Source organism: Coregonus lavaretus, assembly GCF_964263955.1.
Source record: "Coregonus lavaretus genome assembly, contig: HAP1_SCAFFOLD_946, whole genome shotgun sequence".
Lineage (NCBI taxonomy): Eukaryota > Metazoa > Chordata > Actinopteri > Salmoniformes > Salmonidae > Coregonus > Coregonus lavaretus.
In genome coordinates, this window is record NW_028164468.1 from 124,791 (window position 1) to 147,615 (window position 22,825).

A 22,825-nucleotide genomic window follows, 5' to 3' on the forward strand; every position below is an offset into this window, starting at 1 on the left:
ACATATGTGAAAATGGCACTGTGTTGGTGAAGACCCTGATCGTAAGGTCAAAAGGTGCCGATGTGCCCCTTTAAGAGTCCTCGGCTGTGGATCCATTCTTTGATGTGTTCGCCAACTGGAAATTACAAAGGCTGGTGGACTGGCTGTGGCTTCGCTAGTCTAGAAGACTACTGGTTTAAAACCCACAACAGGTCAAAAGTAGTGCCCTATATAGGGAATAGGGTTTCATTTGGGACAGGGACAGGCTCCACAGCTGGAGCCACAGCTCTCATTGGATTGGATGAGGGTCATAAAACAAATGCCTGGAAATCCCAAACTATGAAATAACAGCTGTCGAAAATACTTTTCATTTTAGCAAATGGGAAAGTCGTAGAGAAACACAAGCATTTCAAATGATTCATCCCTCAGGTTATGCATAAATCACATGTAGATTTTGGTAACTACTATAATGCATTATGATGCAGTTATAATGCATTATGATGCAGTTATAATGCGTTTTACAATGTGTTTTTATACACACACACACACACACACACACACACACACACGGAAAGTATTCAGATCCTCATCAATCTACACGCAATACCCCATAATGACAAAGCGAAAACAGGTTTTTAGAAATGTTTGCAAATGTTTAAACATCCTTGAGATGTTTCTACAACTTGATTGGAGTACACCTGTGGTAAATTCAATTGATTGGACATGATTTGGAAAGGCACACACCTGTCTATATAAGGTCCCACAGTTGACAGTGCATGTCAGAGAAAAAACCAAGCCATGAGGTCGAAGGAATTGTCCGTAGAGCTCCGAGACAGGATTGTGTCGAGGCACAGATCTGGCGAAGGTACCAAAACATTTCTGCAGCATTGAAGGTCCCCAAGAACACAGTGGCCTCCATCATTCTTAAATGGAAGAAGTTTGGAACCACCGCCGAGGCAAACGAAGCAATCAGGGGACAAGGGCCTTGGTCAGGGAGGTGACCAAGAACCCGATGGTCACTCTGACAGAGCTCCAGAGTTCCTCTGTGGAGATGGGAGAACCTTCCAGAAGGACAACCATCTCTGCAGCACTCCACCAATGAGGCCTTTATGGTAGAGTGGCCAGATGGAAGCCACTCCTCAGTAAAAGGCACATGACAGCCCGCTTGGAGTTTTCCAAAAGGCACCTAAAGACTCTCAGACCATGAGAAACAAGATTCTCTGGTCTGATGAAACCAAGATTGAACTCTTTGGCCTGAATGCCAAGCGTCACGTCTGGAGGAAACCTGGCACCAACCCTTGCTGTGGGGATGTTTTTCAGCGGCAGGGACTGGGAGACTAGACAGGATCGAGGGAAAGATGAACGGGGCAAAGTACAGAGAGATCCTTGATGAAAATCTGCTCCAGAGTGCTCAGAACCTCAGACTGGTGCGAAGGTTCACCTTCCAACAGGACAACAACCCTAAGCACACAGCCAAGACAATGCAGGAGTGGCTTCGGGACAAGTCTCTGAATGTCGTTGAGTGGCCCAGCCAGAGCCCGGACTTAAACCCGATCTAACATCTCTGGAGAGACCTGAAAATAGCTGTGCAGCGACGCTCCTCATCCAACCTGACAGAGCTTGAGAGGATCTGCAGAGAAGAATGGGAGAAACTCCCCAAATAAAGGTGTGCCGAGCTTGTAGCGTAATACCCAAGAAGACTCAAGGCTGTAATCGCTGCCAAAAGGTGCTTCAACAAAGTACTGAGTAAAGGGTCTGAATACTTATGTAAATGTGATATTTCCGTTGTTTTTTTACATAAAAAAAAAAAAAACATTTCTAAAAATGCTTTGTCAATATGAGGTATTGTATGTAGATTGATGAGAAGAAAAAAACTAACAATTTAATCAATTTTAGAATAAGGCTGTAACGTAACAAAATGCTTAAGGTCTGCTGGTATAATGCTTTATAACTGGTTATAAGCAGGTATGAACATTTATAATTACCATGAGTCCAGGCACGTGGACCTGTGTTTTGCCTGGGCCAACGTTAATCTCCTTGGTGGGGCCGCTCTTGTTCTTGGGGTTGACGACCACCCGGTATCCGGTCAGATGAGCGTTGGACGTGGTCCGCCAGTTGATGTTGAAGGAGGTGGTGGTGACCTGGGAGAACTCCAGGTTGTTAGGGGTAGGGATGTCTAGATGGGGAGAGGGAGAGAGGGAGAGGAGTCAGTTATTCACCTTGCGCCCCAAATACTGTCAAAAGTCTCATTAACTACTCATTGAATGATCAAGATTATTGATTCAATGCCTCACTTTACTCAAACTGATCCCCTTAAACACAAGTTAATATTTGTCCCGGCGGAGGGGCTTATAGCCTACCTGTGGCCTGGACGCCCACCAGTGGAGGACTAGGTGTGCGGTCGTGCATGGCGATGACCTTCACCATGTATTCACTTCCTGGTCGGAGACCGTGGATCGTTGCGGACTCGTCGTCTCCGCGGGGTGTGGGACGCAGCTCCCTCTCGCCGTCCTCGGGGCTGGCGTACAGGACACGGTATGACGTCACCCGGCCGTCGGGCGAGTCCCAGGAGATGGTCATGGAGGTGGAGTCTACATTGGAGAAGGTCAGGTCTGTGGGGCGGCCCACCGCTGCAGGGGAGGGAGGACGGAGGTCAATCAACCAACCCCATCAATCAAATCAACTGTATGTATAAAGCCCTTTTCACATTAACAGTTGTGGGACAACTCAACGCTGCAGGGGGGAGGAGAATTAGGATTTAAGAGGTCACAAGGGTCAATGTCCCTCTGGCCCAAACCCTTTAATGTTTGCAGATCTGAAGTGTCTGGATAGGAGATGACGATCAGATGGATAGGAGATGACGATCAGATGGATAGGAGATGACAATCAGATGGATAGGAGATGACAATCAGATGGATAGGAGATGACAATCAGATGGATAGGAGATGACAATCAGATGGATAGGAGATGACAATCAGATGGATAGGAGATGACAATCAGATGGATAGGAGATGACAATCAGATGGATAGGAGATGACAATCAGATGTATAGGAGATGACAATCAGATGGATAGGAGATGACAATCAGATGGATAGGAGATGAAGGATCAGATGGATAGGAGATGAAGATCAGATGGATAGGAGATGACAATCAGATGGATAGGAGATGACGATTAGATGGATAGGAGATGACGATCAGATGGATAGGAGATGAAGATCAGATGGATAGGAGATGAAGATCAGATGGATAGGAGATGACGATCAGATGGATAGGAGATGACAATCAGATGGATAGGAGATGACAATCAGATGGATAGGAGATGACAATCAGATGGATAGGAGATGACAATCAGATGGATAGGAGATGACGATCAGATGGATAGGAGATGACAATCAGATGGATAGGAGATGACAATCAGATGGATAGGAGATGACAATCAGATGGATAGGAGATGACGATCAGATGAGCACTCTGCTAGGGACTGTGTAAAATCAGACTCATCTGTCCCCTATCCCCCTTCCACTTGGCGCAGCCCCTTCCCCTAGGCCCTAACTCCTTTCCCTTCCCCCTTGGCCCTAACCCCTTCCCCAAACCCCTTCCTTTTGGCCCTATCCCTTTCCCCTTGGCCCTAATCCCTTCCCCTAACCCCTTGGCCCTATCACTTTCCCCTTACCCTAACCCTTGGCCCTATCCCCTTCCCCTATTCCCTTCTCCTGGCCCCCACCCCTCCCCTTCCCCCTGGCCCTATCCCCTATCTCCCTATCCCCTTGGCCCCCACCCCTTCCCCTTGGCCCTAAACCCTTCCCCTAGCCCCTCGGCCCCTTCCCCTTGGCCCTAAACCCTTCCCCTAGCCCCTCGGCCCCTTCCCCTTGGCCCTATCCCCTTCCCCCTCAGCCCCTTCCCCCCTATCCCCTTCACCTTGGCCCTAATCCCTTCCCCTTGGCCCTATCCCCTTCCCCTTGGCCCTAATCCCTTCCCCTTGGCCCTATCCCCTTCCCCTTGGCCCTTCCCCTTCACCTTGGCCCTAACCCCGTCCCCTAACCCCTTGATCCTATCCCCTTCCCCTAACCCCCTCGGTCCCATCCCCTTGGCCCTATCCCCTTGGCTGTAACCCCTTCCCCTTGGCCCTATAATAATAATAATAATAATAATAATAATAATAATATGCCATTTAGCAGACGCTTTTATCCAAAGCGACTTACATTCATGTGCGCATACATTTTTACGTATGGGTGGTCCCGGGGATCGAACCCACTACCCTGGCGTTACAAGCGCCATGCTCTACCAATTGAGCTACAGAGGACCACCATTCCCCTTGGCCCTATCCCATTCCCCTATCCCCCTATCCCCTCAGCCCCTTCCCCCCTATCCCCTCGGCCCCTTCCCCCCTTCCCCTTGGCCCTATCCCATTCCCCTATCCCCTCAGCCCCTTCCCCCCTATCCCCTCGGCCCCTTCCCCCCTTCCCCTTGGCCCTATCCCATTCCCCTATCCCCTATCCCCTCAGCCCCTTCCCCCCTATCCCCTCGGCCCCTTCCACCCCTTCCCCTTGGCCCTATCCCATTCCCCTATCCCCCTATCCCCTATCCCCTCAACCCCTTCCCCCTCGGCCCCTTCCCCCCTTCCCCTTGGCCCCCACCCCTTCCCCTTGCCCCCACCCCTTCCCCTTGGCCCTATCCCATTCCCCTTGGCTGTATCCCCTTCCCCTAACCCCTTCCTCTAACCCCCCCGGCCCCTTGGCCCTATCCCCTTCCTCTAACTCCTCGGCCCCTTCCCCTTGGCCCTATCCCCTTCCTCTAACTCCTCGGCCCCTTCCCCTTGGCCCTATCCCCTTCCTCTAACTCCTCGGCCCCTTCCCCTTGGCCCTATCCCCTTCCCCTTGGCCCTATCCCCTTCCTCTAACTCCTCGGCCCCTTCCCCTTGGCCCTATCCCCTTCCTCTAACTCCTCGGCCCCTTCCCCTTGGCCCTATCCCCTTCCTCCAACTCCTCGGCCCCTTCCCCTTGGCCCTATCCCCTTCCTCTAACTCCTCGGCCCCTTCCCCTTGGCCCTATCCCCTTCCCCAATCCCCTATCTCTTTGGCCCATTCCCCTTCCCCCTATCCCCTTGGCCCCAACCCCTTCCCCCTAACCCCTCCCCTTGGCCCTATCCCTTTCCCCTACGCCCTTGGCCCTAATCCCTTTCCCCTACGCCCTTGGCCCTATCCCCTTGGCCGTAACCCCTTCCCCTCCGCCCTTCCCCTTGGCCCTAATCCCTTTCCCTAGGCCCTAACGCCTTCCCGTTGGCCCTAACCCCTTCCCCTTGGCCCTAACCCCTTCCCCTTGGCCCTAAATCCCCTTCCCCGTGGCCTTAACCCCTTCCCCTATCGCCTTCCCCTTGGCCCTATCCCCTAGGCCCTAACCCCTTCCCCAATCCCCTTGGCCCTAAATCCCCTTCCCTGTGGCCCTAAATCCCCTTCCCCGTGGCCCTAACCCCTTCCCCTAGGCCCTAACCCCTTCCCTTATCGCCTTCCCCTTGGCCCTAACCCCTTCCCCTTGGCCCTAACCCCTTCCCCTTGGCCCTAAATCCCCTTCCCCGTGGCCCTAACCCCTTCCCCTTGGCCCTAACCCCTTCCCCTTGGCCCTAACCCCTTCCCCGTGGCCCTAACCCCTTCCTCTATGTCCTATGCCTTGGCACTAACTCTGATGTTTTCTGATATACAGTACCAGTCAAAAGTTTGGACACACCTACTCATTCCAGCGTTTTTCTTTATTTTGACTATTTTCTACATTGTAGAATAATAGAAGACATCAAAACTATGAAATAACACATATGGAATCATGTAGTAACCCAAAAAGTGTTAAACAAATCAAAATATATTTGAGATTTGAGATTTTTCAAAGTAGCCACCCTTTGCCTTGATGACAGCTTTGCACACTCTTGGCATTCTCTCAACCAGCTTCATGAGGTAGTCACCTGGAATGCATTTCAATTAACAGGTGTGCCTTGTCAAAAGTTAATTTGTGGAATTTATTTCCTTCTTAATGCGTTTGAGCCAATCATTTGTATTGTGACAAGGTAGGGGGGGTATACAGAAGATAGCCCTATTTGGTAAAAGACCAAGTCCATATTATGGCAAGAACAGCTCAAATAAGCAAAGAGAAATGACAGTCCATTACTTTAAGACATGAAAGTCAATAAAGTTTCTTCAAGTGCAGTCGCAAAAACCATCAAGCGCTATGATGAAACTGGCTCTCATGAGGACCACCACAGGAAAGGAAGACCCAGAGTTACCTCTGCGCTGCAGAGGATAAGTTCATTAGAGTTACCAGCCTCAGAAATTGAAGCCCAAATAAATGCTTCACAGAGTTCAAGTAACAGACACATCTCAACATCAACTGTTCAGAGGAGACTGCGTGAATCAGGCCTTCATAGGTCAAATTGATGCAAAGAAACCACTACTAAAGGACACCAATAAGAAGAAACTTGCTTGGGCGAAGAAACACGAGTAATGGACATTAGACCGGTGGAAATCTGTCCTTTGGTCTGATGAGTCCAAATTTGAGATTTTTGGTTCCAACCGCCGTGTCTTTGTGAGACGCAGAGTAGGTGAACGGATGATCTCTGCATGTGTGGTTCCCACCGTGAAGCATGGAGGAGGAGGTGTGATGGTGTGGGGATGCTTTGCTGGTGACAATGTCAGTGATTTATTTAGAATTCAAGGCACACTTAACCAGCATGGCTACCACAGCATTCTGCAGCAATATGCCATCCCATCTGGTTTGAGCATAGTGGGAATATAATTTGTTTTTCAACAGGACAATGACCCAACACACCTCCAGGCTGTGTAAGGGCTATTTGACCAAGAAGGAGAGTGATGGAGTGATGCATCAGATGACCTGGCCTCCACAATCACCCGACCTCAACCCAAATTGAGATGGTTTGGGATGAGTTGGACCGCAGAGTGAAGGAAAAGCAGCCAACAAGTGCTCAGCATATGTGGGAACTCCTTCAAGACTGTTGGAAAAGCATTCCAGGTGAAGCTGGTTGAGAGAATGCCAAGAGTGTGCAAAAGCTGTCATCAAGGCAAAGGGGTGGCTACTTTGAAGAATCTCAAATATAAAATATATTTTGATTTGTTTAACACTTTTTGGGTTACTACATGATTCCATGTGTGTCATTTCATAGTTTTGATTTCTTCACTATTCTACAATTTTAGAAAATAGTAAAAATAAAGAAAAACCCTTGAATGAGTAGGTGTGTCCAAACCTTTGACTGGTAGTGTATAACGGTGGAGGTAATATGGTAGAAGGTCAACCACTACACTGCATAGACCTATCTATACCCTATATATCTACAGCATAGACCCATCTATACCCTATATATCTACAGCATAGACCCATCTATACCCTATATATCTACAGCATAGACCCATCTATACCCTATATATCTACAGCATAGACCCATCTATACCCTATATATCTACAGCATAGACCCATCTATACCCTATATATCTACAGCATAGACCCATCTATACCCTATATATCTACAAACACACAAGGGTTAGGGCCAGAGGGAAGGGGGGGGGGGGGGGGGGACCAGCACAGCCACATATGAAGAACACTCACCAGTAACAGCAGTCTCCACCAGGGGAGGGCTCTCTCCGTCTTGTCCCAGAGCATAAACGCTGAGGATGTACTCTGCTGTGGGCTGCAGGCCAGAGAACGTCATCTCTGTCTGATCTAAAATACCAGAGATATACAGTTGACAACAACAATACCAGAGATATACAGTTATTTACATACAGGATATGGCACAGAACTAAATCAGTTACCTGACTACGCCAAAACTATAATGAACCAAAATGTTGATATTGAAAACATTTTAAAAGCCTCAGTGCCAGTGATTTACTTGGGTGTATGGTTATCAAAAAGTCCTTAACAGCCATATGTTTAACACAGCAGTCAGTAGAAAAAGTGGAAGATCTCTGGGAACGTTGTCTGTTGTGCTGGGAAGTATTCCTGATTTGCGGACATTAGCCTACAAGTCAGCCAGAGCCAGGAGGTTATTCCTACCTGGAGCGACGGTCTCAGAGAAGGAGGGACCCTGTCCGTTCCTGGGGACCCCAGTGATCCTGTACCCCTTGACGGGCCCCTGGGCCGGGGACCACCGCACGGTGATGGTGCTGTCCTTAACGTCAGTCACCTCCATTTCCGACGGAGACTCAATGTCTAGAGAGAAAGAGGAGAGGAGACTCAACATCTAGAGAGAGAGAGGAGACTCAATATCTACAGCGAGAGGAGACTCAATATCTACAGCGAGAGGAGACTCAATATCTACAGAGAGAGGAGACTCAATATCTACAGAGAGAGGAGACTCAATATCTACAGAGAGAGGAGACTCAATATCTACAGAGAGAGGAGAGGAGACTCAATATCTACAGAGAGAGGAGAGGAGACTCAATATCTACAGAGAGAGGAGACTCAATATCTACAGAGAGAGGAGACTCAATATCTACAGAGAGAGGAGACTCAATATCTACAGAGAGAGGAGACTCAATATCTACAGAGAGAGGAGACTCAATATCTACAGAGAGAGGAGACTCAATATCTACAGAGAGAGGAGACTCAATATCTACAGAGAGAGGAGACTCAATATCTACAGAGAGAGGAGACTCAATATCTACAGAGAGAGGAGACTCAATATCTACAGAGAGAGGAGACTCAATATCTACAGAGAGAGGAGACTCAATATCTACAGAGAGGAGACTCAATATCTACAGAGAGAGGAGACTCAATATCTACAGCGAGAGGAGACTCAATATCTACAGCGAGAGGAGACTCAATATCTACAGCGAGAGGAGACTCAATATCTACAGAGAGAGGAGACTCAATATCTACAGAGAGAGGAGACTCAATATCTACAGAGAGAGGAGACTCAATATCTACAGAGAGAGGAGACTCAATATCTACAGAGAGAGGAGAGGAGACTCAATATCTACAGAGAGAGAGACTCAATATCTACAGAGAGAGGAGACTCAATATCTACAGAGAGAGGAGACTCAATATCTACAGAGAGAGGAGACTCAATATCTACAGAGAGAGGAGACTCAATATCTACAGAGAGAGGAGACTCAATATCTACAGAGAGAGGAGACTCAATATCTACAGAGAGAGGAGACTCAATATCTAAAGAGAGAGGAGACTCAATATCTACAGAGAGAGGAGACTCAATATCTACAGAGAGGAGACTCAATATCTACAGAGAGAGGAGACTCAATATCTACAGAGAGAGGAGACTCAATATCTACAGAGAGAGGAGACTCAATATCTACAGAGAGAGGAGACTCAATATCTACAGAGAGAGGAGAGGAGACTCAATATCTACAGAGAGAGGAGACTCAATATCTACAGAGAGAGGAGACTCAATATCTACAGAGAGAGGGTACTCAATATCTACAGAGAGAGGAGAGGAGACTCAATATCTACAGCGAGAGGAGACTCAATATCTACAGAGAGAGGAGACTCAATATCTACAGAGAGAGGAGACTCAATATCTACAGAGAGGAGACTCAATATCTACAGAGAGAGGAGACTCAATATCTACAGAGAGAGGATACTCAATATCTACAGAGAGAGGAGAGGAGACTCAATATCTACAGAGATAGGAGACTCAATATCTACAGAGAGAGGAGAGGAGACTCAATATCTAGAGAGAGGAGACTCAATATCTACAGAGAGGAGACTCAATATCTACAGAGAGGAGACTCAATATCTACAGAGAGAGGAGAGGAGACTCAATATCTACAGAGAGAGGAGAGGAGACTCAATATCTACAGAGAGGAGACTCAATATCTACAGAGAGGAGACTCAATATCTACAGAGAGAGGAGACTCAATATCTACAGCGAGAGGAGACTCAATATCTACAGAGAGAGGAGAGGAGACTCAATATCTACAGAGAGAGGAGAGGAGACTCAATATCTACAGAGAGAGGAGAGGAGACTCAATATCTACAGAGAGAGGAGACTCAATATCTACAGCGAGAGGAGACTCAATATCTACAGAGAGAGGAGAGGAGACTCAATATCTACAGAGAGAGGAGACTCAATATCTACAGCGAGAGGAGACTCAATATCTACAGAGAGAGGAGAGGAGACTCAATATCTACAGCGAGAGGAGACTCAATATCTACAGAGAGAGGAGAGGAGACTCAATATCTACAGAGAGAGGAGAGGAGACTCAATATCTACAGAGAGAGGAGACTCAATATCTACAGCGAGAGGAGACTCAATATCTACAGAGAGGAGACTCAATATCTACAGAGAGGAGACTCAATATCTACAGCGAGAGGAGACTCAATATCTACAGAGAGAGGAGACTCAATATCTACAGAGAGAGGAGACTCAATATCTACAGAGAGAGGAGACTCAATATCTACAGAGAGAGGAGACTCAATATCTACAGAGAGAGGAGAGGAGACTCAATATCTACAGAGAGAGGAGAGGAGACTCAATATCTACAGAGAGAGGAGAGGAGACTCAATATCTACAGAGAGAGGAGAGGAGACTCAATATCTACAGAGAGAGGAGACTCAATATCTACAGAGAGAGGAGACTCAATATCTACAGAGAGAGGAGACTCAATATCTACAGAGAGAGGAGAGGAGACTCAATATCTACAGAGAGAGGAGACTCAATATCTACAGCGAGAGGAGACTCAATATCTACAGAGAGAGGAGAGGAGACTCAATATCTACAGAGAGAGGAGACTCAATATCTACAGAGAGAGGAGACTCAACATCTAGAGAGAGGAGACTCAATATCTACAGAGAGAGGAGACTCAATATCTACAGAGAGAGAGGAGACTCAATATCTACAGAGAGAGGAGACTCAATATCTACAGAGAGAGGAGAGGAGACTCAATATCTACAGAGAGAGGAGAGGAGACTCAATATCTACAGAGAGAGGAGAGGAGACTCAATATCTACAGAGAGAGGAGAGGAGACTCAATATCTACAGAGAGAGGAGACTCAATATCTACAGAGAGAGGAGACTCAATATCTACAGAGAGAGGAGACTCAATATCTACAGAGAGAGGAGAGGAGACTCAATATCTACAGAGAGAGGAGACTCAATATCTACAGCGAGAGGAGACTCAATATCTACAGCGAGAGGAGACTCAATATCTACAGCGAGAGGAGACTCAATATCTACAGCGAGAGGAGATTCAATATCTACAGAGATAGGAGACTCAATATCTACAGAGAGAGGAGACTCAATATCTACAGAGAGAGGAGACTCAATATCTACAGAGAGAGGAGACTCAATATCTACAGAGAGAGGAGACTCAATATCTACAGAGAGAGGAGACTCAATATCTACAGCGAGAGGAGACTCAATATCTACAGAGAGAGGAGACTCAATATCTACAGAGAGAGGAGACTCAATATCTACAGCGAGAGAGAGGAGACTCAATATCTACAGAGAGAGGAGACTCAATATCTACAGAGAGAGGAGACTCAATATCTACAGAGAGAGGAGACTCAATATCTACAGAGAGAGGAGAGGAGACTCAATATCTACAGAGAGAGGAGACTCAATATCTACAGAGAGAGGAGACTCAATATCTACAGAGAGAGGAGACTCAATATCTACAGAGAGAGGAGACTCAATATCTACAGAGAGAGGAGACTCAATATCTACAGCGAGAGGAGACTCAATATCTACAGCGAGAGGATACTCAATATCTACAGAGAGAGGATACTCAATATCTACAGAGAGAGGAGAGGAGACTCAATATCTACAGAGATAGGAGACTCAATATCTACAGAGAGGAGAGGAGACTCAATATCTACAGAGAGGAGACTCAATATCTACAGAGAGAGGAGACTCAATATCTACAGAGAGAGGAGAGGAGACTCAATATCTACAGAGAGAGGAGAGGAGACTCAATATCTACAGCGAGAGGAGACTCAATATCTACAGAGAGAGGAGAGGAGACTCAATATCTACAGAGAGAGGAGAGGAGACTCAATATCTACAGAGAGAGGAGACTCAATATCTACAGAGAGAGGAGACTCAATATCTACAGAGAGAGGAGACTCAATATCTACAGAGAGAGGAGACTCAATATCTACAGAGAGAGGAGACTCAATATCTACAGAGAGAGGAGACTCAATATCTACAGAGAGAGGAGACTCAATATCTACAGAGAGAGGAGACTCAATATCTACAGCGAGAGGAGACTCAATATCTACAGCGAGAGGAGAGGAGACTCAATATCTACAGCGAGAGGAGACTCAATATCTACAGCGAGAGGAGACTCAATATCTACAGAGAGAGGATACTCAATATCTACAGAGAGAGGAGACTCAATATCTACAGCGAGAGGAGACTCAATATCTACAGAGAGAGGAGACTCAATATCTACAGAGAGAGGAGATTCAATATCTACAGAGAGAGGAGACTCAATATCTACAGAGAGAGGAGACTCAATATCTACAGAGAGAGGAGACTCAATATCTACAGAGAGAGGAGACTCAATATCTACAGAGAGAGGAGACTCAATATCTACAGAGAGAGGAGACTCAATATCTACAGAGAGAGGAGACTCAATATCTACAGCGAGAGAGAGGAGACTCAATATCTACAGAGAGAGGAGACTCAATATCTACAGAGAGAGGAGACTCAATATCTACAGAGAGAGGAGACTCAATATCTACAGAGAGAGGAGACTCAATATCTACAGAGAGAGGAGACTCAATATCTACAGCGAGAGGAGACTCAATATCTACAGCGAGAGGAGACTCAATATCTACAGAGAGAGGATACTCAATATCTACAGAGAGAGGAGAGGAGACTCAATATCTACAGAGATAGGAGACTCAATATCTACAGAGAGAGGAGAGGAGACTCAATATCTACAGAGAGAGGAGAGGAGACTCAATATCTACAGAGAGAGGAGACTCAATATCTACAGAGAGAGGAGACTCAATATCTACAGAGAGAGGAGACTCAATATCTACAGAGAGAGGAGAGGAGACTCAATATCTACAGAGAGAGGAGACTCAATATCTACAGTGAGAGGAGACTCAATATCTACAGAGAGAGGAGAGGAGACTCAATATCTACAGAGAGAGGAGACTCAATATCTACAGAGAGAGGAGACTCAATATCTACAGAGAGAGGAGACTCAATATCTACAGAGAGAGGAGACTCAATATCTACAGAGAGAGGAGACTCAATATCTACAGAGAGAGGAGACTCAATATCTACAGAGAGAGGAGACTCAATATCTACAGCGAGAGGAGAGGAGACTCAATATCTACAGAGAGAGGAGACTCAATATCTACAGAGAGAGGAGACTCAATATCTACAGAGAGAGGAGACTCAATATCTACAGAGAGGAGAGGAGACTCAATATCTACAGAGAGAGGAGACTCAATATCTACAGAGAGAGGAGAGGAGACTCAATATCTACAGAGAGAGGAGAGGAGACTCAATATCTACAGAGAGAGGAGAGGAGACTCAATATCTACAGAGAGAGGAGACTCAATATCTACAGAGAGAGGAGACTCAATATCTACAGAGAGAGGAGACTCAATATCTACAGAGAGAGGAGAGGAGACTCAATATCTACAGAGAGAGGAGACTCAATATCTACAGCGAGAGGAGACTCAATATCTACAGAGAGAGGAGAGGAGACTCAATATCTACAGAGAGAGGAGACTCAATATCTACAGAGAGAGGAGACTCAACATCTAGAGAGAGGAGACTCAATATCTACAGAGAGAGGAGACTCAATATCTACAGAGAGAGAGGAGACTCAATATCTACAGAGAGAGGAGACTCAATATCTACAGAGAGAGGAGAGGAGACTCAATATCTACAGAGAGAGGAGAGGAGACTCAATATCTACAGAGAGAGGAGAGGAGACTCAATATCTACAGAGAGAGGAGAGGAGACTCAATATCTACAGAGAGAGGAGACTCAATATCTACAGAGAGAGGAGACTCAATATCTACAGAGAGAGGAGACTCAATATCTACAGAGAGAGGAGACTCAATATCTACAGAGAGAGGAGAGGAGACTCAATATCTACAGAGAGAGGAGACTCAATATCTACAGCGAGAGGAGACTCAATATCTACAGCGAGAGGAGACTCAATATCTACAGCGAGAGGAGACTCAATATCTACAGCGAGAGGAGATTCAATATCTACAGAGATAGGAGACTCAATATCTACAGAGAGAGGAGACTCAATATCTACAGAGAGAGGAGACTCAATATCTACAGAGAGAGGAGACTCAATATCTACAGAGAGAGGAGACTCAATATCTACAGAGAGAGGAGACTCAATATCTACAGAGAGAGGAGACTCAATATCTACAGCGAGAGGAGACTCAATATCTACAGAGAGAGGAGACTCAATATCTACAGAGAGAGGAGACTCAATATCTACAGCGAGAGAGAGGAGACTCAATATCTACAGAGAGAGGAGACTCAATATCTACAGAGAGAGGAGACTCAATATCTACAGAGAGAGGAGACTCAATATCTACAGAGAGAGGAGAGGAGACTCAATATCTACAGAGAGAGGAGACTCAATATCTACAGAGAGAGGAGACTCAATATCTACAGAGAGAGGAGACTCAATATCTACAGAGAGAGGAGACTCAATATCTACAGAGAGAGGAGACTCAATATCTACAGCGAGAGGAGACTCAATATCTACAGCGAGAGGATACTCAATATCTACAGAGAGAGGATACTCAATATCTACAGAGAGAGGAGAGGAGACTCAATATCTACAGAGATAGGAGACTCAATATCTACAGAGAGGAGAGGAGACTCAATATCTACAGAGAGGAGACTCAATATCTACAGAGAGAGGAGACTCAATATCTACAGAGAGAGGAGACTCAATATCTACAGAGAGAGGAGAGGAGACTCAATATCTACAGAGAGAGGAGACTCAATATCTACAGCGAGAGGAGACTCAATATCTACAGAGAGAGGAGAGGAGACTCAATATCTACAGAGAGAGGAGACTCAATATCTACAGAGAGAGGAGACTCAATATCTACAGAGAGAGGAGACTCAATATCTACAGAGAGAGGAGACTCAATATCTACAGAGAGAGGAGACTCAATATCTACAGAGAGAGGAGACTCAATATCTACAGAGAGAGGAGACTCAATATCTACAGAGAGAGGAGACTCAATATCTACAGCGAGAGGAGACTCAATATCTACAGCGAGAGGAGAGGAGACTCAATATCTACAGCGAGAGGAGACTCAATATCTACAGCGAGAGGAGACTCAATATCTACAGAGAGAGGATACTCAATATCTACAGAGAGAGGAGACTCAATATCTACAGCGAGAGGAGACTCAATATCTACAGAGAGAGGAGACTCAATATCTACAGAGAGAGGAGATTCAATATCTACAGAGAGAGGAGACTCAATATCTACAGAGAGAGGAGACTCAATATCTACAGAGAGAGGAGACTCAATATCTACAGAGAGAGGAGACTCAATATCTACAGAGAGAGGAGACTCAATATCTACAGAGAGAGGAGACTCAATATCTACAGAGAGAGGAGACTCAATATCTACAGCGAGAGAGAGGAGACTCAATATCTACAGAGAGAGGAGACTCAATATCTACAGAGAGAGGAGACTCAATATCTACAGAGAGAGGAGACTCAATATCTACAGAGAGAGGAGACTCAATATCTACAGAGAGAGGAGACTCAATATCTACAGCGAGAGGAGACTCAATATCTACAGCGAGAGGATACTCAATATCTACAGAGAGAGGATACTCAATATCTACAGAGAGAGGAGAGGAGACTCAATATCTACAGAGATAGGAGACTCAATATCTACAGAGAGAGGAGAGGAGACTCAATATCTACAGAGAGAGGAGAGGAGACTCAATATCTACAGAGAGAGGAGACTCAATATCTACAGAGAGAGGAGACTCAATATCTACAGAGAGAGGAGACTCAATATCTACAGAGAGAGGAGAGGAGACTCAATATCTACAGAGAGAGGAGACTCAATATCTACAGTGAGAGGAGACTCAATATCTACAGAGAGAGGAGAGGAGACTCAATATCTACAGAGAGAGGAGACTCAATATCTACAGAGAGAGGAGACTCAATATCTACAGAGAGAGGAGACTCAATATCTACAGAGAGAGGAGACTCAATATCTACAGAGAGAGGAGACTCAATATCTACAGAGAGAGGAGACTCAATATCTACAGAGAGAGGAGACTCAATATCTACAGCGAGAGGAGAGGAGACTCAATATCTACAGAGAGAGGAGACTCAATATCTACAGAGAGAGGAGACTCAATATCTACAGAGAGAGGAGACTCAATATCTACAGAGAGGAGAGGAGACTCAATATCTACAGAGAGAGGAGACTCAATATCTACAGCGAGAGGAGAGGAGCCAAGTCACAACCTGCTGAAGGCACAGCAGAAGTATACTTTCAGACCACATTATCAAACCAGGACAGGGTATAATGAAAAAAGGACTTTAAAAACAACATCTAACAATCCTGATCAATCAATCCCTTTTTAATAATAATATAATAATAATAAATGCCATTTAGCAGACGCTGTTATCCAAAGCGACTTAATCAAGTGTAATGGCAATGGAACCCACAACATTAGTTTTACACCTACAGTAACCAGGCCTAGAGTCCAAAGAACAAGCAGAGGCAGGTAAGGAAAAACTCCCTAGAAGGAAGTTACATTTACATTTTAGTCATTTAGCAGACGCTCTTATCCAGAGCGACTTACAGTTAAGCGAGTGCATACATTCTTTTTTATACTGGCCCCCCGTGGGAATCGAACCCACAACCCTGGCGTTGCAAACACCATGCTCTACCAACTGAGCTACATCCCTGCCGGCCATTCCCTCCCCTACCCTGGACCAATTGTGCGCCGCCCCATGGGTCTCCCGGTCGCGGCCGGCTACGACAGAGCCTGGAAGTTAGGCAGGGGTGTCTCCATGTTAGTCAGGGGTGTCCCCATGGTAGTCAGGGGTGTCCCCATGGAAGGCAGGGGTGTCCCCATGGTAGTCAGGGGTGTCCCCATGGTAGTCAGGAGTGTCGTGTCCCTATGTGTACCTGTCTTGTGGATGACGTAGATGGGGGTGCTGGAGGCTGGGCTGTCCCCTCTGCCGGTCACAGCGTAGACTGTGATGGTGTAGTCAGTACCAGGCCTCAGGTTCTGGATGGTGGCGGTAGACTGGGAACCAGGGACAGTGAACTCTTTAGGGGTGCTGTGGCCACCTGGGGGTTGGGAGGGGTAACAGCAAACAATGCTATAGATAAAAAACAACATTCATATTGTGAAAAAGCTAAAGAATTGGTGAGCTCTCAAATTTCAATAAGACTGCATATGGTAAGGTGCTCATTAGCAATCGAAGGCTAGCTAAACTACCAGACTTTCTGTGGCTGATCATAGCAGTGCAAGCTAACTCACCTGACTGCAAGCTAACTCACCTGACTGCAAGCAGACTCACCTGACTGCAAGCTAACTCACCTGACTGCAAGCTAACTCACCTGACTGCAAGCTAACTCACCTGACTGCAAGCTAACTCACCTGACTGCAAGCTAACTCACCTGACTGCAAGCAAACTCACCTGACTGCAAGCTAACTCACCTGACTGCAAGCTAACTCACCTGACTGCAAGCAAACTCACCTGACTGCAAGCAAACTCACCTGACTGCAAGCAAACTCACCTGACTGCAAGCTAACTCACCTGACTGCAAGCTAACTCACCTGACTGCAAGCTAACTCACCTGACTGCAAGCTAACTCACCTGACAGGTCAGACTCTCCTTGGTGATCATAGCAGTACCTCACAATAACAGGCTAGACTAGTTAACGGTAGACTAGTTAAGGATAGACTAGTTAAGGGTAGACTAGTTAAGGCCAGGCTAGTTAACGTACCGGACAGACCTGACTCTCCATGGGTTAAGGGTAGACTAGTTAAGGGTAGACTAGTTAAGGGCAGGTTAGTTAAGGCCAGGCTAGTTAACGTACCGGACAGACCTGACTCTCCATGGGTGATCCTGTAGTACCTCACGGTAACAGGCTAGACTAGTTAAGGGTAGACTAGTTAAGGGTAGACTAGTTAAGGGCAGGTTAGTTAAGGCCAGGCTAGTTAACATACCGGACAGACCTGACTCTCCATGGGTGATCCTGTAGTACCTCACGGTAACAGAGGGGGCGTCCCAGCGGATTGTGATGCTGGTGGGGGAGGACGACACTACCTCCAGGTCAGTAGGAGAGTCAGAGACTAGGGGACACAACAAGGAGGAGGAAGCAGAGACAGACGGTGAGAATGACAGAAACATTGAAATAAACCAAAAGGATCCCTAAAGACCAAATCAACCCCCAGCCCCTGGATTCCTGTGGAGAGCTGAGAGAATTGGATGGATGATAGCAACAATGGCAACATTTTCCCGTGACCTATCAGAGGGCAAGTTGGAGCAACCACCATATTGGTTAGACACCTATCCAACCCTCTCAGATCTACATATGCCTTGGGAGTAGGGGCTATGGGTTGATTTGGGATTCAGGGGATGTGTGTAAAGTCAACAGGTCTTATCGTAGGGGTAGGGAACCGGGATTGGCTGTCAACGGGTCTTATCGTACGGGTAGGGAACCGGGATTGGCTGTCAACGGGTCTTATCGTACGGGTAGGGAACCGGGATTGGCTGTCAACAGGTCTTATCGTAGGGGTAGGGAACCGGGATTGGCTGTCAACAGGTCTTATCGTAGGGGTAGGGAATTGGCTGAAATGAAGGAAGCAATGAATCAAGGTAAACTTAAAGAGCGTGTGAAAAGTAAAGATGAGGTCGTACTGGTTTTCTGTTTTCCAGAGAGCGGCTTGCTGTCCTGCTGGCCGCTGACGGCATAGATATTGACGATGTATTCCGTCTCGGGGGTCAGGCCGGTCAGGGTGAAGTGGTTCCTGGATGGCGGCAGCCTCTCGTCCTTGGCCCGCCCGCCGCTGGTCATCTGGTAACGGATCCGGTAGCCGGTGATGATGGCGTTGGGGGCCTGCCAGTGCACCGTGAAGGAGTTGGTCAGGACCTCTGAGAACTGCAGACCGCTGGGGGAGTCCAGGGCTGAGGGTAGAAAACATAAATCAGGAGTCATTTAGGAAACATTTAAAAAAAGGACAGATACTAAAATCAAATAATTCAAGTGAAACTCACTCGTTTTGTGGGTGCCGACCAGAGGTGAGCTCTCCCGCTCTTCATAAACGCACACCACACTGACCAGGTACTCCGTGTTGGAAATCAGGTCTAGAGGGACACACAGACAAGGATACACAGCATCAGTCAGTGACTAGTAGAAGCAAAACACTTAACAGTCATCAGGAATGTGTGTGTGTGTGTGTGTGTGTGTGTGTCCATGAGTGTGTGTGTGTGTGTGTGTGTGTGTCCATGAGTGTGTGTGTGTGTGTGTGTCCATGAGTGTGTGTGATCTCTGAGCCCTTACTCTTAAGAACCACGGTGTCGTCGTTCCCGCCGACGCTGCTTTCTGTGATGTCATCCTCGTCATCGATGGGGTGGTAGCGAATCACGAAGCTGTTTATGTCAGCGGGGTCAGGAACCACAGGAGCTGTCCAGGTCACCTGCATACGGTCAGGACCCACCTCAGGGAAACCCAGGTTAGTTGGGGGAGGAACAGCTGTGGGACAAAGAGATATCAGGTATTACGGTCAGGACCCACTTCAGGGAAACTCACTTGTGTTGAAGAATTCAGATGTAGAAACAGTGGAGTGAGGTGGGGCAAACTAACACAGTAACATCCTGAACAGCATCACAAATGAATATGTCCCCAAACTAAAACCATAAGATCCTGAACAGATTCACAAATGATTCACCATGACACTACCATTACACCATGAACCTACCATGACACCACCATTACACCATTACACTACCATTACACCATTACACCACCATTACACCATTACACTACCATTACACCACGACACTACCATTACACCACCATTACACCATTACACTACCATTACACCATTACACTACCATTACACCATGAACCTACCATTACACCATTACACCACCATTACACCATTACACTACCATTACACCATTACACTACCATTACACTACCATTACACCATGACCCTACCATTACACTACCATTACACCATGACCCTACCATTACACCATTACACTACCATTACACCATGACCCTACCATTACACCATGACATAAACACAAACAGTAATATGAGAGTCAGAGTCTCCCTCCCCTGATCTCACTGATCTACCTCCCCTGATCTACCTCCCCTGATCTCCCTCCCCTGATCTACCTCCCCTGATCTACCTCCCCTGATCTCCCTCCCCTGATCTCCCTCCCCTGATCTCCTCCAGTCCCCAAGTGAAAGTGTTAACTTATTCATCAACCCACTTCACTAGTATCTTTCAATCCATGAAAATTCTTATTCTTATAATGATTACCAGTTTGCTGTGTGAGCGTGGTGGGTTCGCTCTCTCCGCTCTCTGTGACGGTGATGACTGAGATGTCATAATCGATGCCGGGCTCCAGTCCGTGCACGGTGTAATACCCGGTGGTGGCCTCCACCATGTCCTCGAATATGGGCACGCTCTCCCCGGCCGCCGTCACCGTGATACGGTAGCCGGTGACCGCCGTATAGTTCAGCGGGTTCCACCTCAGGCCGATCGTCGTGTCGGTGACGTCGACGAAGTTGAGGTCCGTTAGCCGGGGCACGTCTAGTAGTGGGTTAGAGAGGGAGGGGAGGATCGCAGAGGCCGGCCGGACGGACGGCACACAGCACAGAGACAAACAGGACAGACAGAAACAAGCAATGTCATGAGAAGGGCATTATTAAAGCATCTATAGGCTTTAATGAATGAGTGGCAATGATATGGGTTACCAGCTCAGGTGGTATAATGTGGTGCCTCCATGGTTATGTTTATCCTATCACACTGTGTAGGGGTACTGGTATTGCACGCATTAATGGTATTCTAACTTGACATTCATGCGCAAATCTTTAATTGACATCAATGAATGATTTAGTCCTGAGTTGTGCGTGTGGTCTGGCCAAGCAGGGCTGCAGCATCACTAACAGCATCACTAACAGCAGAGCTGCAGCATCACTAACAGCATCACTAACAGCAGGGCTGCAGCATCACTAACAGCATCACTAACAGCAGGGCTGCAGCATCACTAACAGCATCACTAACAGCAGAGCTGCAGCATCACTAACAGCATCACTAACAGCAGAGCTGCAGCATCACTAACAGCATCACTAACAGCAGAGCTGCAGCATCACTAACAGCATCACTAACAGCAGGGCTGCAGCATCACTAACAGCATCACTAACAGCAGAGCTGCAGCATCACTAACAGCAGAGCTGCAGCATCACTAACAGCATCACTAACAGCAGAGCTGCAGCATCACTAACAGCATCACTAACAGCAGAGCTAGAGCATCACTAACAGCATCACTAACAGCAGAGCTGCAGCATCACTAACAGCATCACTAACAGCAGAGCTGCAGCATCACTAACAGCATCACTAACAGCAGAGCTGCAGCATCACTAACAGCATCACTAACAGCAGAGCTGCAGCATCACTAACTGCATCACTAACAGCAGGGCTGCAGCATCACCAACAGCATCACTAACAGCAGAGCTGCAGCATCACTAACAGCATCACTAACAGCAGAGCTGCAGCATCACTAACAGCATCACTAACAGCAGGGCTGCAACATCACTAACATCAGAGCTGCAGCATCACTAACAGCAGGGCTGCAGTATCACTAACAGCATCACTAACAGCATCACTAACAGCAGGGCTGCAGCATCACTAACAGCAGGGCTGCAGCATCACTAACAGCAGGGCTGCAGCATCACTAACAGCATCACTAACAGCATCACTAACAGCAGGGCTGCAGCATCACTAACAGCAGAGCTGCAGCATCACTAAAAGCAGGGCTGCAGCATCACTAACAGCAGAGCTGCAGCATCACTAACAGCAGAGCTGCAGCATCACTAACAGCAGGGCTGCAGCATCACTAACAGCAGGGCTGCAGCATCACTAACAGCAGGGCTGCAGCATCACTAACAGCAGGGCTGCAGCATCACTAACAGCAGGGCTACAGCAGAGCTGCAGCATCACTAACAGCATCACTAACAGCAGGGCTGCAGCATCACTAACAGCATCACTAACAGCAGAGCTGCAGCATCACCAACAGCATCACTAACAGCAGAGCTGCAGCATCACTAACAGCATCACTAACAGCAGGGCTGCAACATCACTAACATCAGAGCTGCAGCATCACTAACAGCAGGGCTGCAGTATCACTAACAGCATCACTAACAGCATCACTAACAGCAGGGCTGCAGCATCACTAACAGCAGGGCTGCAGCATCACTAACAGCAGGGCTGCAGCATCACTAACTGCAGGGCTGCAGCATCACTAACAGCATCACTAACAGCATCACTAACAGCAGGGCTGCAGCATCACTAACAGCAGAGCTGCAGCATCACTAACAGCAGGGCTGCAGCATCACTAACAGCAGGGCTGCAGCATCACTAACAGCAGGGCTGCAGCATCACTAACAGCAGAGCTGCAGCATCACTAACAGCAGGGCTGCAGCATCACTAACAGCAGGGCTGCAGCATCACTAACAGCAGGGCTGCAGCATCACTAACAGCAGGGCTGCAGCATCACTAACAGCAGGGCTACAGCAGAGCTGCAGCATCACTAACAGCATCACTAACAGCAGGGCTGCAGCATCACTAACAGCAGGGCTGCAGCATCACTAACAGCATCACT

The 22,825-nt window shown here is 47.1% G+C and overlaps 1 protein-coding gene across 1 annotated transcript in view; it reads right to left on the minus strand.

Annotated features, from left to right (window-relative positions):
- The window catches only part of fn1a (fibronectin 1a), a 113,659-nt gene that overhangs the window by 45,828 nt on the left and 45,006 nt on the right, over positions 1-22,825 (minus strand). The window contains exons 25-34 of the mRNA XM_084192002.1: positions 20,482-20,754; positions 19,491-19,682; positions 19,205-19,294; positions 18,848-19,114; positions 18,163-18,279; positions 17,103-17,267; positions 8,032-8,187; positions 7,585-7,698; positions 2,340-2,609; positions 1,965-2,155 (exon numbers count right to left, since the gene is read on the minus strand). Of these exons, the coding sequence (XP_084048128.1) occupies positions 1,965-2,155; positions 2,340-2,609; positions 7,585-7,698; positions 8,032-8,187; positions 17,103-17,267; positions 18,163-18,279; positions 18,848-19,114; positions 19,205-19,294; positions 19,491-19,682; positions 20,482-20,754 (1,835 nt within the window). The remainder of the gene's footprint in view (positions 1-1,964; positions 2,156-2,339; positions 2,610-7,584; positions 7,699-8,031; positions 8,188-17,102; positions 17,268-18,162; positions 18,280-18,847; positions 19,115-19,204; positions 19,295-19,490; positions 19,683-20,481; positions 20,755-22,825) is intronic.